At 38.1% G+C, this 16,955-nt stretch overlaps 1 protein-coding gene across 2 annotated transcripts; it reads left to right on the top strand.

Annotated features, from left to right (window-relative positions):
* Positions 1-478: 478 nt before the first annotated feature.
* On the top strand, positions 479-13,121 carry FGF20 (fibroblast growth factor 20). 2 transcript variants are annotated; one of them, XM_058670405.1, is made up of 3 exons: positions 479-698; positions 10,380-10,483; positions 12,549-13,121. In XM_058670405.1, the coding sequence occupies exons 2-3, from the start codon at positions 10,454-10,456 to the stop codon at positions 12,792-12,794; spliced, it is 276 nt and encodes a 91-aa protein (XP_058526388.1). In that variant the 5' UTR covers positions 479-698; positions 10,380-10,453; the 3' UTR covers positions 12,795-13,121. The 2 variants fall into 2 exon arrangements, with proteins under 2 accessions (XP_058526388.1, XP_004597892.1); XM_004597835.2 differs by lacking the exon at positions 479-698 and adding an exon at positions 4,808-5,093.
* The last annotated feature ends 3,834 nt before the right edge of the window (positions 13,122-16,955 follow it).

The following is a 16,955-nucleotide window of genomic DNA, read 5'->3' as shown; positions in this document are numbered from 1 at the left end:
TTGTGTATTTACAAGATGATTTTGTGGGACGATTACTGGAATTTCATGTGCAGTATTTCAGTTTGTTACAATGTTATTCATGTGATTCCTATAGCACTTCTGCAAGTTGGATAGACCATATTTTATAGAGGAAAAGACTGAGTTTAGGGAGATAATGTAACTTCTCCAAGCTCCCATAACAATTGAATGGCAGCATCCTGTTTATATTCAGTAAGGTAAGCCCATTCTACTTCCAAACCAGCTCCCTGATAATACGTCTGTGAAAGCAGTGGAAGGCTATCCAAATGCTTGGGTTCCTGTACCCCAATGGGATATCCAGAGGAAATTCCTGTCTCCTCTCTCTGGCCTGGCCCAATCTGGGCCATTGCAGCCCATTTGGGATACACACTTCGCAGGTGGCAGCTTAACTTGATGCACCACAATGCCAACCTCTAAATTGTCATCTTTTTGTTTTAAAAGTGAAGAAATAGAGATATAACAGACAGAGACATTTTGAGTCTTTTAGGTCACTCCCCAAATGCCTGCTAAGGTTGGACCATGCTGAAGCCAAGAGCCCAGAACTCAAATCCATATCTCACACATGGGTGGCAGAGACTCAAATACTTGTGCCATAATCTACTGCCTCCCAGACATGCGCTAGAAGGAAACTGGATCAGAGCCAGAGAAGCTGGGACTTGGACACGCACTCCAGTATGAATGTGAGTATCCCAAGTGACAGCTCAATCACTGTGCAAAATGCTGTTCTCCAAAAACAATTTACTGACTGAAGCTTCATATTTGCTTATTTTCTGTTTGTTAGTTTTTGGTCTTTAAACTTTGATTTGCATATTCAAAGAGCTGTATTCAAGAGTTACCTATTTTGTTTTCTAGTAATATTATTGCTCCTTTCTGTGTGGCACTATTATTTATTTTTGGTTTTACTGCATTTTTCCTATTCAGTCCTCTTTATTTTACTTTCCAAAATATGCAAAAATTTGCATTTGTCTAAAATTCAAAACTCTATAAAAAGTTTCCAGTTTCCAATATTCCAGCCCTTCTACCCAAGGCACAACTATTCCTGTGGAAAGCAATTAAACAGATATCTAAGTTTCTGAATTTTTTGTTCATCTGTCTTGTGCTTATTTTTGGAGGAAAAAATAAACATGTGAAAGTTTCCGATTTTCTTATTTCCCGTAGAAACAGTAGCATACTATATGTATTCTTTTGCATTTTTCTATTTTTACTTTTTGTATTCTGTTGATATCCCAACATGTTTCTCAATTTTTTGTGTATTTTGCATTGCACAGTGCTGCATTGTGTGAATGTGCCATAATTGATTCAACCAATTTCCTGTATATGGAAATTTATGTAATTTTATAATTACAAGCATGAATAATGTTGTGTAAATGTGCATTTGTTTTATTGGGTGTGTAAGTCATGACTTCTAAATCAGCTTTTTTTAAACCTCAAGTTAAACACATGTAGACACCATCAAAAGGTATTAACTTCTTTCTCATGAGTACAAGCAAAGATTCATGACAATACACTGACTGGCAAGCTATAGGAATTATATGGTCTGGAAAATTGTAACTACATTTTGTGGAAGTAGAAATTGTAGCATGTATTTGTATAACAGCAAGGCAAGTGTGGTCTCTAGGAAGTATAGGTAAGGTTGATTAGATTGCAATGTATACTTAAAAGCTGAATAATGTACTCTTGTAAAACACTCTTCAAAATTATTTAACTTCCCATGATATCATCACAGCATGTGCAAAAAAAAATCTTTAGTGTTATCTTTTCCTGTCACATGATTAGTGCAAACAAAAGAAATCCTTATCTTTTTGTTTCTATTCTGGTCCTTTATAAAATGGCAGTAAGCACCATTTAAAACTTACACACTAAAGGTTTGGTTTGGGGGGAAAAAAGATTTATTTTGTATTTCAAACAAATTATAATTGTTAAATCATAAAGCAAAAAAAATCCTTAGAACTGCAGTTTCCACTTTATGTTCAAATGCATAGAAAAGTTTATGTGTTTAAAACTCCATTCCTATTATTTTCACATTTAAGTTTTAAAACAACTTTAAGCCTAGGGAACTAAGCAGGGGTTAACATTTCCGTATTTTAACAAAAGAGGAAATAGAAAACTGTAGAGTTTAATAACATTATCTTGGGATATTAAACCCTGAGTTAAGCCCTGAACAACAATCGCAGACATTTTTTTCCTATGTGAAATGGGATGTGCCTTTGACAGGATTATTGTAGAGACTAGTAAGGTAACACATGAAAATACTAAGTATACAAAGAAAAAGTAGTTTCATTATGAAAATATTTTGGTTTTAGTGATCATGTGTGAAAAAGTTTATATATATGTATGTAATGAGATTCAAACAGCCTCAGAGCTGTAGATGACACAGCAGAACTTAAATGCTCATGTGAAGAAATATTTTATACATTGTACTGGTACCTTTAGGAGCAGGTGACGATAATAGATACTTATTGTGGAATAATTAACAGCATTATTTGTTCCACAGAGCTTAGACCTTGAAACAAACCTCATTAAAAGGCACTTGATCTAAGTTTAAAACCCTTAAGTATCTTCTCTTTAAAAGTGATCAATGTACGTACAGACTACTTTGGTTATCCCACCATGAGATTCACACAACTTTGATCTAACTTTCTTTGATTTAACACTGCAATTAAGAAGATTTGGTTCAAAGTAAAAGCCCATTGGTTGATGTTTTACACTGATGTGATAATGTTTACACAGATGTTCTTTGAAATCTTGATTATGGTGGATTGGGGGTCCTACCACAAGACAGGCTGCTGTTTGAAAGGTGAAGGAATATGACATTTGCCTGATACAACCTTAAAAACAGACTTGGCAATATGTTCCTAAAGTGGTTTAGTTGTTTATTGTTTTTAGCTGGAGTTTTTTCGGGTTTTACTTCATATATATCAGCAGTAAACCTCTTGCTTTAAGGACTCTTATAAGTTGGTAGCACAAGGGTCAGTACACAGGCTTGCAGTGATGAAAAGGTGTAACTTTACCTACTTTAAAACACCTGCCAATTAATTAGAGGAAAAAAATACCCCTCAGAACAAATAAAACAATGCAGTCAAACCCAAGTGCACTCCCAGGCTTAGGGTTTTGCCGAACAGACCATGAAACAAGACTGAAAAACTACTCCTGAGCGATTCCTTACAACTCCGCTCAGAGGAAGCATAAATCTGCCAAAAGAGCCTCAACTCAATTTTGCCAATGAGGAAATTTAATGAATGATCTTGACTTTAGCTACAGGCACCAAACCCAAGTTTTACTGTCTGAAGAGGATGTGTGTCTACTCTTGCACTTCAATGGCTTTTTATTTTTACAAACACATATAGGCATTGAAGAATTTTATCAGTAACTTTTGAAGTCTTAGGCTGCATCAAGAGTCAACAGCATTTCTATGTAGTTGCTATTAAATTTTATATTTGAAATGTGAATAAAAACTCCAGCCTTTAGGAAAAATGCATCTAAGAAAAACAGGGAAGTGCTCTTCAACTGAATATGGATCCCAGAGGTCACACATTATCACACTCTTCTAGATATTTGGTTTTTGTTCATGGTAAAATCGAATTTTTAATTCCCTGATTCATGATTCCATTATGTCATTATATTATGCTAATTACATGTCTGTGACCTTAACACACGACTTTAAAATCCTGCACACAGATAGAAGGCAAGCTTGGTTACAACACGTGCTATCTGAGTAAAGATAAACATTAAAGAGAAATTGGTTGGGGGAGGGTGTTTCCTAACCTAACCTTGATTATGTAAAGAAAATCCCCCATCTAAATGATAAAAGAAACGAGTAATGCTTGTACATTTTATTAGTGTTTTAAAATTAGTGAGTTAAACTGTCAAAGCTTTGATTTTCCTTTCATGTGTGTCTGGGCAGGTCTAAGCCTCAGGTAACGCCCTTTTTCCTTCTCAGTCTCCTACCTTTCTTTGCACCTGTCCACTGCAGGCTCCCAGAAGCTCCCAAGGAGTCCAATTCTCCTCCTCTTCGCTCGCTTTTCTCCTCCTACCGCTCCCCTCCTTTTCTGCACCAACATCCCCCGACTCCCCGGCCACCCTCCCCCTCCCTTCTTCTATATTTCTGTCATGATAGGCTCCTTTTAGCACTAATCTGTCACTGTGAAGGGACTCACATCAAAGGCGGTTGCACGGCAGAAGCCAAACTATTGTCCCAAAGACAACCCCCCATAAAAGGGCCTCGACTGCACCTTCTCGAAGTGGCTTGGCCAGCTTTGGCCAAGTGCGGGAGTGACTTTTTGCGAGTGTACGGACAGAGAACCGTCAAGGGCCCCCTTTGGTCACTTCCGAAGAGCAAAAACGGGTTGAGAGGAGGCTGGTTTAAAATTTCAAACAGAACCTCCCCAGCGCACATGAAAGGACTTGATTAGCATATGTCAAGAGGACCCGCATATATAGTCGAGGTGTGGGTACATAGGACTCTGATCTGATCCGCTTGCAGAGCTGAAGCCAGAGCCCCTAGCCCCAGACTTGGCAGCATCCGCAGCAGCGATAGATGGTTCTGCAAAGTCAGCAGCCGGCTCCCACCTACCCAAGAAGAGATCGCTCCAAGACCCTGGGAGCCTCCAGGCTACCTCAGTGCCAAGTCCTTTCGGCGACCCCGAAGAAGTAACTCGGGCTTCACCTTTTGCTGGTGTTTTGTCAGATTTTTTTTCCCACCTCCCCACCCCGCGACACTTTTTAAAAACATTTTTTGGGGGTGGGGGTCTCTTTTCTGACTTCTCCACTTCTCGCATTGCCCTCCTCCATGGCTCCCTTAACCGAAGTCGGGGGCTTCTTGGGCGGCCTGGAGGGCTTGGGCCAGCAGGTGGGCTCCCACTTCCTGTTGCCCCCGGCCGGGGAGCGGCCGCCTCTGCTGGGCGAGCGCCGGGGCGCGGCGGATCCCGGCGGCCGAGGCGGCCCCGGGGCTGCGGAGCTGGCGCACTTGCACGGCATCCTGCGCCGCCGCCAGCTGTACTGTCGCACCGGCTTCCACCTGCAGATCCTGCCAGACGGCAGCGTGCAGGGCACCCGGCAGGACCACAGCCTCTTCGGTAGGTACACCCACCCAGCCCGGGTCCTCTTCCTGTCTCCCACGTGCCACCTTCCTCGCCAGCGCCGAGCCTACAATGCCTCCATGACCCCTGGTGATGAGGGATAGGAATGGAGCGCAGGCCAGCGCTGAAGGTCGGGATCGAGCAGGCACTGAGAGGAATCTCGCTCTTCGACTGTGGCCACCGCCGCTTCTAGCAGCCGGCTTGCAGCTTCACACCTGGCGGGCGGGAGGAGAGAGGGTGGGCGCTACAGATAAGTCCGGGGCTCTGCCCTTCCCACTGACGAAGGCAGGAAGACCTGGACTCACTTATTTTTCTCACACCTCACAGGCCTTTCTAAAAAATTCTGTATTATGTTCTCCTACTTCATTCCTCATTTCCTCCAGGACTATCCGCTATGCAAAAACTCAGAAGCATTGCATTTCTGTGAGCAAGTCACCCACACTTAGGCAGTGGCTACTGTTTGGGTTGGGCGGGAGGGTGTCGTTCTCGCATATGATGCTTGTATGTCTCTAGAACTGTAAACGTTCACCTGAAGAGAGAAGAGATTAGCTTCCCACGGGCGCTATAGCTACCGGCGAGCCCACCTGGCGTCAGTTCTCAGGGCTCTTTTAAAGTTCTATTTGGGCGAGGAAAGGGCGGGGAGGAAGAGGGTGAACCTGCCCACCTACTGAGCATGCCCAGTTCTCCAGCCAAGCTGCTCTTAAGAAAAATTTCGAAACCAGAAAGCAAGCATCTTGATGTTGGCGGTTGGTAAGAGGAAATGGGGAAGGAAAGAGGTTGTGTATGCGAACACAGGCAGGAGGTGTTTCAGAATTCGTGCTGCCATACCTAAGGTTATAAGAAAGAAATCAGAAAATGATTCAGACAAGACCTGTTCGAAATACCACATTGGGAAACCCTGAGGTCTCCGCTGCCCGTCACTCCCTAACTGCTGTTAAGCAGTGAGTTGTCTCTTTAGCTTCGTCTTAGGTTGTTTCTCGTTTTTGTTTTTGGGTTAAATTATGTGATCTCCTTAAGGTGTTTTTTTTTTTTTTTTTTTTTTGATTCCAAAATCCCAAAAGTTTTTCTTCCAGAGCAGTTTTCATTACATTTGAATTAATTGGACCAGCTCTCTAAAAGTATCTTGATGATCAAACTTGTGATTTCACTGGAGCTTCTTTTACTTAAAGGACACTTTTAATCAACGGTATCAGTGTTTAAGAGCAGCATGGCATTAGTTTTCCTTCGCTCTGTGCAATGCTTTGGAGAATCTCATTTTGAATGGTTCTCTTATCTTGTTCTCATGCCTCATTTCCTATGCTCTCATTTCTTTGACCTGCAGAACTCGTTAAAACATTGGAGAAGTGGAAATCTCCATTTGAGGGATGTTTGTAACTGGGTGGAGGAATGAGCATGTGGTGGTCATTTGGTAGCACTTAAAAGGCTTAGAAAATTAACTTTAAAAACCCATATATCCACAGCTTCCACTGATCTCTTCCAAATTCCCACTGACTATGAGTCAAGGGTGTCATGACCTAGTGGCCAACTGGGGTCACTTTTGGAAAAAAAGTGGCTTTTAAATTGTGGAGGCTGAGAATCTGATTCTAAGAACATAGGTGACACCAGGTGGCTCAACTCTGCTTTTCAGGATAACTGAACTGCATTCAGGGCACAGAAATCCTTGTGCTTCCAAAAGCAGTTAGAAATGGGCACAAGCGTGATGATGCAGGTAGAAGTGGCGCTCAGGTCATATTCGGACTCTCCCTTGCAATACAGAGCTGCACTGGAAACCCTGCCTTTTGGACACTGGCAAGGCAACTGTAACCTCACCATTCACAAGAATGGCTTGAATCTTGTCTCACATTTTTAGGCTGACCTTGTGGGAAGAGATTAACATGTGTTTGTATCAAGAATATCTGTTAAACTGGTATTTAAATCCTTTCCTTTAGGGAGTGTATCTTCTTGCAAGAACTTTTACAATTCTTCATTAAGATTTTGCATATTTTTTACAATGATTTTATAGTTTATGATTTGATCCTCTCACGCTATGGTGGGAGGCTATCTATAAGAACAGGAATACTCTTACATAAAGGGAGGACAATCTAGAATAGTTTGATAGCCTAAAAGAAGGCATATTATAGTGCATGCTAGTGGCCTCCAGTGGCTTAGACATCATAATTTACTACAATGGAGTAAAAGTGTGAGGAAAATTGATATTCCACATGTATCATATTATTATATGCTTCTATGGGCTTGTCTTTTTTTGCTAGGACCTTAATTATAAATTATCAAATTATTTTTCTACTTAGAAACTCATTTCTGTGTCAGTCAAGTAAGAGTTTAGAAAAAAACAAAAAGTCTTTTTGACATATTGAATGCTGTAATTTTATACTAATTTGGACATGATCAAATAAAAACTCAGAATACTGTATTTTTAAACTTCAAAACCACATCAATAGAATATACACAGAAAGGTCCAAGGGAGGTTAAAATAATTTCCCACCTGACTTTGCTCTGTATTTATAATTGAGTGTTTCTGCACAGTACTACAGTAGGAAGACTTTACCTAATACGTAAACATGGAATCATTAGTTTAAAAAAAGTTTAGCCTGAGATCAAACGTAGTCCTTTAAAGGCTTTTCCTTTATTCTCCCCTATTCTCCATAGATTTGTCTGATGTGGTTGCATTGTGGGTTGACTCACCTGTTTATTATGATTTTAAAAAAGACTGGCTTTGAAAATGATACCAAAAAGACAAAGTACCTCTAAGTCTTTTTATGGGACACTGGGCATTAGAAAATCTATCTAAAATCTGTGATTACCTCTTAAGGAAAGTTTTTCATGTCTACTCTTTGTAAAGGAATTAGCTTAGTTGCCACCTCATATTATAAATAAGAAAGACTTGTCAAATCTCATTAAAGAATCAAATGATTACAAATTACTGTGTGGTATACTATTTCCTTGAGGAGAAAAAAGGATCAGAATTAAAAAGTGTGGCTAAAATCTTTAAGAGGAGTATAAAAAATGCCTAACAACTTTCCCACAAATCCCATAGATAATTGCAAAATTATGCCTGGCTATATATAGGATCTTTGTATGTTGTTTAACAAGGCTAAAATTACTAAATGTAATTATTCTAAAACATAAGTAATCCTATTTGTTCCTACAATTATGTAGTTTTTGACAAAATAACAATATTATCATGTAAAAATTAAACTATTTTATAGGTGTTCTACGATTTGTTTTTTTTTGAAAAAAAAAAGTTTTACTTTATGACAGCTGTTATATAACTAACTATAGGAAATTAGAACAGGATTCTGTTGTACTTGAAAGCTGATTCTATTCTGTATTCTAGTCGGTCAATCAGCTCTTGTTCTTTGAAAGACAAGACCATCTTAATGTAAATTGGATACTTTTTGGGAATTAAGTTGCATGCATAACAGACATAGTACACTTTTGAGTTTGAATATAACATTCATTCAAACAATTTAAAGCAATTACATATTTGTAATTGTACCCTGGATGATGTCCATTAACATTTTTTTCCTCCAATTATGTTTGGGCCTATATTTTTGTACTAACGGGATCCTTCACTCATGAGCTTGGCAGTGAGTCTGACTTTACTCCCCATCTCAGTATTTGTGATTATGATGGTTATCTATGGAGTCTGGATCTTCCTGTTATGTCTTATCTTCTCCCTGCCTTAGGCCCTCAATTAGGGACACTGTCTCTTTCCAACCACTCACAGACTATTTAGTAGTGCATTGTGGCTGTAAGATGCTTGATAGCTCCGGTGTTTTACATGATCTCCTAATAGTTTGAAAGAGCTCATTTGTCTTGCTAAGAATCCATGTTTCTGCCAGAATGAATTAGACCCTGAGTAAAACAGAGTCCCCCTATCACTGAATAGTCAGACTCTGTGCTTTCCCTTGGCCTTGGAAGTATCACGTGTCCAAACAGGAACCTGTGTAATAAAGCAAGGAATGACTTAAGAGCAAGAGTCAGGTTAAATGGTACATATTTGTTCTGTTTGTAAAGCTTAAGATGGGGTGAAGGGGTGAAGGCAGAAAGCTATTGGGGAAGGCAATTCCAAGCAGAGAGAGTACGGTTATTCTTTTTCAGCAGAATGGAAGAGGGAAGAATTAGAAAAGGCATTAATTCAAAGGTGTGTGTGTGCAGAAAAAAAGGGGGGGATAGTATATGAAGAGGTGTCAATTCTAAAATTATGATGTATTAGTGCATCAAAGAGTTTTTAATAGTAGCTTGCCTATTAATAAATAAAATAATTCTAGAAAGTCAAGTCATTGGTAGCAAAAGCTACTTTATGCCAACTATTTGTATCTGGCTATCAGATTTAAGGAATTACAGAATCCTTTACTTCTGTAAACTATATGGTTTATCTAAAAAAATCATGCTACAAAGGATAGCATTTTATGTTACCTGTAACAACTTGAAACTACCATATTATCTTCAAAAGGCATTTTCAGGTAGAGCATGGGATGGGAGTTCAAGTGTTAGCTCCATCAGTTACAAGTGTCATGTTTCTTAGGCAAGAAAACAAACATCTCTGAGTCATTGTTTCTCTATAAGTAAAACAATAATTGTATCTTCCCTTCTTATACTAAGAGGTTGTTGTTTAGGACCAGATGAGAACATGTAAGTAGAAACTCCTTATAAACTATAAAAAACACTTTTATACCTTGTATTCAAGATCCTCCTACTGCTAGAAAATTGCCTTTATTAATTGTAAAACAAAGAATCACAAACATTGAACAGAAAGTGATTATAACTAATGGAACATAGAGAACTATGAATTCCTGTATTGAACACTAATTTATGAAAGCAATATGCTTCATTTGTGAAATGCCTACACATGTCAGTCATCATCATTCTCCTGAGAGAGCATTTCACACAATTTACACATGCGGAGATTCGAGTTTCACGCACACCAACAACTTTCCTTCTCAGCTTAGCAAGTAAATTGTCGAAGCAGCAAACTCAGATGAGTTTGACATGTTCCACAACTTGAACATCACATAGTAATACAGTTCTCCCCCTTTTTTCTGCATGATAAATTCTTAATATTTGGCTATCATACTGAATAAATCATCAAGTCTTCTCAATCTGTAAAATGGAACTATCATTACAATGTAGTTCCACAGTAAGTTTTCATTTACAAAGAATGTCCATGTACTTCATTATATTTACCAAGACGCTTTTCCTATGACTACAAATGTTTGGAAGATTTTCATTGATCATATAGTTATAAATCATTATAAATCATTGTTTTGTTCATAAATTCAGGTATTCTGGAATTCATCAGTGTGGCAGTGGGACTGGTCAGTATCAGAGGTGTGGACAGTGGCCTTTACCTTGGAATGAATGACAAAGGAGAGCTATATGGATCGGTATGTATTGCTATTTGTTATTTTGTTATTATCATAATTCTTGAAATTGTGACTTGATACTTTGTAATTAGGATATCAACCAATAATGTCTGTCAGAAGTATATAAAATATACTTAGCTAGAAATCAGACATACATATGCAGCCAATTTTCCATTTTTGTTTGGGAAATAATGAACTTTTTCTTTTTTCAGTTGAGAGACATAAGCAAACAGAGACAGAAACAGAGAGACCAAAGGCAACAGACAAAGAGAGTGCCCTCTTGCTGATTCACTCCTCGAATGTCCTCAATGACTGGTTTTGGGCTAGGCAAAAGCCAGGTGCCAAGAACTCAATCTAGCCCCTCATTCTCCAATGGGAGGCAGGGACCCAACTACTTGAGTTATCACCTACTGTCTATCAGTGTCTGCAGTATCAAATGGCTGGAATTGGAAGCCAGAGATATGATTAAAACCCAGTCCTTCCAATATGGGTTACAGGCATCCTGACCAGTGGCTTATCATTGGGCTAAATATTTACTTCCCAGTTTCATTTTCAATTCCTCTCCCCCCTCCTTTCCAGCCATTATGGCCTTCAGGTTGCTAGTTCTTCCTACCAAGTATTATGACTAGGCTTTTTTACCCTCATATTTTGGTTATTTCCACCAGAGACCAAGAAAAATGAAAGCCTTGTTTTTGTGTTGTTACATTAAATTCTTTCCAGCTTTATGTTCACTGAATTGAAAAGATTTCTGCTATCTAATATTATCTTCATTGCTAATTATGTATCATTTCCTGATCCTTGCATGAAGGGGATGAGAAATGAAATCTTAGGATACTATGATCAATAGCAAAAAGTGGAAGTCACACCAGGTCTACCTTGTCCATTATCTTAATAATTATAGCAGCCATGGGTTCACGCTAAGTTGATTGTGCAACATTCCACTTGCCATTGTGAATAAGTGCTTATCTGTGGATATATCATACACATTTAAATAAGGTGCTTAAAGCAGACTTTTGAGCCAGTTCATCCGCATGAGATTCTGCTTTGTTTTGGAACAGAGTAGCAACAATGAAAGAATTAGAATATGAGGTCCATTTGAAACTCACACACACTGAAACACAATATAGATTCCCCCCCCAACTGCTAACTTTTTATTTGTTTGCAATTGCTAACATTATTTTTAAAAAGTGGTCAGTTATAGATGTGTGCCACTTTTCTACTGATCTTACTAAGGTCAAAATTGCTATTTCCACTGAGAATTTTCTTTTTATGATTTAGCATATGACACTAAGTCATACTTTCTTTTTCTTAGAATCTCCATTGAGGCCACAATATAAGGATAGAATATTAGTATACACTGGGAAAAATTTGCTGTAACATTTCAAAAAGTATACCAGTAACTGGTCTTTAAAACAGAACTTTTCCAGCCTGTCAGCTTGGGACAAAGAGAAATAATGGAATATACAATAACTATAAGAGAAAAAGAACAATAAAATTTCTCACATGGAAATAGAAAAAACATGCACATAATCCTTTTGTGTGTATTAGATGAAAAAAAAACAGAAGACATCTTAAGAAGATAAAAAAAAAAAATCACTGAACTAATATATATACCATAAGAGTGACAGAGGAAGATAATCATAGGAAATAGGCCATTAACACAATGAATAAACTTGTAAGGGGAAGAAACATAATTTGGATAGAAGACCTTGAATGCAGAATTTGAATTTTCGCAAGATCATGAAATGTTCCAAAGTGATGGTAGAGATCTGATATGTGGGTCTTGGGCAGCTGATGTTGGAAAAGATAAATTGCAGGCAATTTTAGTGGTGATGGGCAGGATATTTATTAAACAATCAAAAGTAAATTTGGTGAATTGACATTTGACTTAAAGTTCTCTGAACTAGGCTGCTGGATAAAGTTCTCTGGGAGAAAGAATTCCAGGTACCTCAAAGAAAGTAGAGCAAAACTATTTTTTTCCTTGACAAGGCAATAGTTGTAGGCAAATAAATAGAAGTATAGAGTTAACACTTTCATAAGGTAATCATTTCAAATTTATTTTAAATGGTGATCTTCTCTCTTTTAGGAGAAACTGACTTCTGAATGCATCTTTAGAGAACAGTTTGAAGAAAACTGGTATAACACCTACTCATCCAACATATATAAACATGGAGACAATGGCCGTAGGTACTTTGTGGCACTTAACAAAGATGGAACTCCAAGAGATGGTGCCAGGTCCAAAAGACATCAGAAATTCACACATTTCTTACCTAGACCAGTGGATCCAGAAAGAGTCCCAGAACTGTACAAGGACCTGCTAATGTACACTTGATGTGAGATGATGTCTTTTTTGAAGAACCAAACTACAATTCTTTCTTATCACAGTTCCTATCATAAAATAACAATCAGGAAAAGATTCAAAATATCATGGAGTCTGTTTTCCTCCAGGAAACGGAATTTAGAACAAATATATAACCTTATTATAGATCCTACCATACAACAACAGCCCAGGAAGATATTCAGAATATCACAGGGTCTATTTTTCCACCAGGAGACTGAATTTGGAATGAATATGAAGAAAAAGCAAAGAACAAAAAAATGACTTGAAGTAGGTCAAAACCAGTGAAAATCACTCTTCTGAGGTGGATTATGTTCTCTTAGATATTCTGGTTCAGTCCACTGAAGATGAAAATCCTGTGAACACGGATAATGGGATCCCCCTAGTTTGCTGCTGGTACCTCACCTCCCTGGATTATGTTTACTTTGAAAGTTACATACTTCATGTTGAAGACATGGAATGGTATCATTGGCCAAGATTATTGCTAAGTAAATTCTGAGGGCTTTGTAGAATTTTCAGGTTATGTCATTACATATGAAAAACACAAAACAAAACTGAACAAAAACTTTAAGTAAAATGTGGACTCAAACATGCTACATCAAGATGGGACTTTTTTTTTTTTAAAAGAATGGACTTATTTATACATTTTCAATTTGGGAATATTTATTATATATATTTATTTATTAAAGAGTTTATTTTTTACTGGTGTATGAAGATAATAGAGTAAAAATTAACAGAATTCCTTTATTGTGCCATTACTTTGTTGTGGTATCTTGAGCTGTAAAGAAGATATCACTATTGTAACTCAATGATCATAGAATAAGATCTTGAACTTTGAAAAAAACACAGCATAGATTATATTCTTATTCAGTCAATTGCTTCTAAATGTAACATTGGTTCCTTTTGGCCTAGAAAACTGCTTTGCCAACTTGTACTGAGTTCAACCCACATTCAAAAGGGAATTAAATATTTTTACTTTATGTTTCGCTGCATTGCTTTTTGGGTGAAAGTTCTGATTATGTAACGAAGCAAAAATTGTAAACTCCCTGGAGGGGATGAGTTTGGGATTTTGAGAACTCCTAATGTTGAAAATCAAGAAATATAATAGCTGACTTGTTCACATGTTTATTTCCATATAGTGTGGGAAGACCATTTTTTTAACCCAGTGTGATCATAGAAAGATGTAGTTTTTGTGGCACCATCATTACCCATGATGAGGCCTCGTCCACTTGTCTGAGTCTGGTATCCCCTGCGTTGTATCTCCTAAGTCACTTACTCATATACTCATTAAGGGCTATTATACAGCAGACACTTTGTTAGTCACTTAGGAAAATGTGTTGATCAGGGAGTAAGGTGGGCCCTGGATTCCCAGATACACAATTAGAAAGCTGGCTCAGAAGAATGGACTATCTGGGATTTAAAGCGGGCACCCCCAACATTGGGTATAGGTTTCCCAAGCAGCGACCTAGTGTTCTGAGGCACACTGACTGCTCTCATTCTCAGTATTTTTACTTAGTGGGAACAAATGCATGCAAAATTCTTTGAGGTTTAGCTATATTTTATGTTTGAAAGTTGTCCAAGGCAAAATGGATGAAGGGGTCTTGTGCCTATCTAACGTAATGGTGTCATAGTTGAGGTAATGAAGACTGGCCCATCATCAACAAAAACACAAAGCTCCTAAGAATGAACGCTTCTGGAAGACTCCTCGTTACATTTTTCAAACTGGCTATTTAAGTGAACAACATAATTTCCTTGTTGTCAAGGAAATGACCACTGCATCTAATGTTTGCTTTTTGTAAAATCATTCTATTTCAATTTATTCTTGACAGAAATCTAAAACCTGAAGTTGGGCTCACTTTACCTTACCCTGGTGCTTCCAGGGATTGGAAGAGATGATATTTGAGGCCTGAAGATAAAAGATATGTGAAGCTGAGACATGTATTTCCTCTTGCTAACAATATGATACTTTTAGTTTGGGTACTTTATGGAATATTGTAACAATTGGCAGTGTAATTAATTTCATGCATATATGAGAATATGTCAAAAAGTTTGTGAAAATGGAATTAAAAAGGTAAGTTTATTTTGGTGCAAAAATAATTTTGGAATCTATGCCATGCTTTCATAATACACATTTCCACGAACTCTTTGAAGATTCTGTATTATTCTTTGTCTTGATGCAACCTCTTATTGATGTAGAAGGGATCCAGGATGTCACCTCTACTTCTTCAGGACAGTTTCAGGTATTTCTGTAGAACCCGTCACTAATACTCTTTTTTTTAAAAAAAAGATTTATTTATTTTTTTATTACAAAGTCAGATATACAGAGAGGAGGAGAGACAGAGAGGAAGATCTTCTGTCCAATGATTCACTCCCCAAGTGAGCACAACGGCCAGTGCTGTGCTGATCCGAAGCCGGGAACCAGGAACTTCTTCAGGAACTTCCTCCAGGTCTCCCACACAGGTGCAGGGTCCCAAAGCATTGGGCCATTCTCAACTGCTTTCCCAAGCCACAAGCAGGGAGCTGGATGGGAAGTGGAGCTGCCGGGATTAGAACCGGTGCCTATATGGGATCCCCGGGGCGCGTTCAAGGCGAGGACTTTAGCTGCTAGGCCACGCTGCCAGACCCCACTAATACTCTTTTAAGTTTTCAAAGCTGAGCCTATTAACCAAATTTACTGTGCATGAGTAATGTACACAGAATTAAGGATAAGAAATTTGCAAGGGGGAAGATGGATACATGTGGGACTCAGATGTCTTAACCACTAAGATTATCACCTATACCCAGAAAACAAAGTAATTTTACCCTTTTTGTCATTTTCTCCCTAATGAATGATGTGCTCTTGGTCCAAATTCAGCTAATGAGTCAGCTCTCTTACTTTCTTTATGGTGTTTTAATGAAGAATCATTCAGGAATTACAGTCCTGATGGTGGCAGATATGACCAAATATGCCTGAGGTTCTGATTTGCTTATTGATCAGAATGTCACTTCATCTCATTTCCCATAGGACGTGAGTGAAGGAAGGTGATACTATGAAAAGAGTAATTACTCAGAAGGTAGCTTGTTTTCTGAGTGAGGCTCTACTTTTAACCATTTTGTTTGCTCTAGAATCAGATTAAAAAAAAAAGATTTATTTTTATTGGAAAGTCAGACAGAGAGGAAGAGAGAGCGGAAGGACTCATGTCAGGGGCAGACCACTGGGGAGTCAGGTATTATCATATGGTCTGAAAGATGTGAAAGTTGGCTGTGTAAGATGACACTGCAGTGTGACACTTAGCTGTGCCAAGATTCACACATATCATTGGAACTCTTTACTCCCCTTCCGGTTATGTGAATTTCAAGTATAAAATTGTCCCATTCAGTGCAGAATTTATCTCCTTCAAACAATAGGACTGCCAGAAAAGTGGTTGTATATTGACTGGCCTTCGAAAATTTTTTTTTTCTGTTACCCTTTTCTGTCATTTTTCCTCATCAAATTAATGAAGGAAGACAAATCTCAGATATAATTATTTCTGACTTCCAAAGTGTCATCTATAAAATGAATAAATTTTCTCTTTAAATTAGCTCAAGGGCTTCTTTTTGCATTTCACTTTATTAGATTATCATGAGCTCTTCTCCATGTGGTGGGACAGTAAAGATAATTTTGTCCAAATAAAAGAAAATCACAATGGTGACCAAAATTAAGCAGGATCTGACCACAGATTAGTAAAAGGCTGATTTTCATACAAGGGAGCTAGATATTGTACGGGGCTATTCTGTTTCTTCATAGCTCCTGCCATGTAAAGAGTTGTATTTCCACTACAACTTGATTTTATTTTGTGTTTGTAGTCATGGCAGCACATGTTGCTCTAGAGATACCCTTTTGAAATGCCTAAATGTTGAACTTCTGGTCTTTAACTTCTCCAGCAAGGTTCTTACTTTCCATTGAATTTCAATAAATCCCTTTCAATTACACTATCAGAAAGGAGCTACCTCCCAAGCAAAACCATTTTAGTTCTCCAGTCCAGCAATGATAATAATCCAGCAAGTTCAGATACATTCCCCTCCATTTCGTTCAATAATTAAAACAATTCCTCTCTTTTTATTCATGGTTTCCAGATTTAATTCCGTATGGAAAAGTCCTAAGATTCTTGACTATTGTTTCATTCATAACAGGTT

This window comes from Ochotona princeps, chromosome 11 (assembly GCF_030435755.1).
Source record: "Ochotona princeps isolate mOchPri1 chromosome 11, mOchPri1.hap1, whole genome shotgun sequence".
Lineage (NCBI taxonomy): Eukaryota > Metazoa > Chordata > Mammalia > Lagomorpha > Ochotonidae > Ochotona > Ochotona princeps.
This window is presented reverse-complemented; position numbering and strand designations above follow the sequence as displayed.

Bases quoted from the DNA above. Each gene is read 5' to 3' on its own strand.
- FGF20 (XM_004597835.2), top strand. From the start codon at position 4,808: ATGGCTCCCTTAACCGAAGTCGGGGGCTTCTTGGGCGGCCTGGAGGGC. The intron at 5,094-10,379 runs GTAGGTACACCC...TCATAAATTCAG, and splicing joins GCAGGACCACAGCCTCTTCG to GTATTCTGGAATTCATCAGT. The intron at 10,484-12,548 runs GTATGTATTGCT...TCTCTCTTTTAG, and splicing joins AAGGAGAGCTATATGGATCG to GAGAAACTGACTTCTGAATG.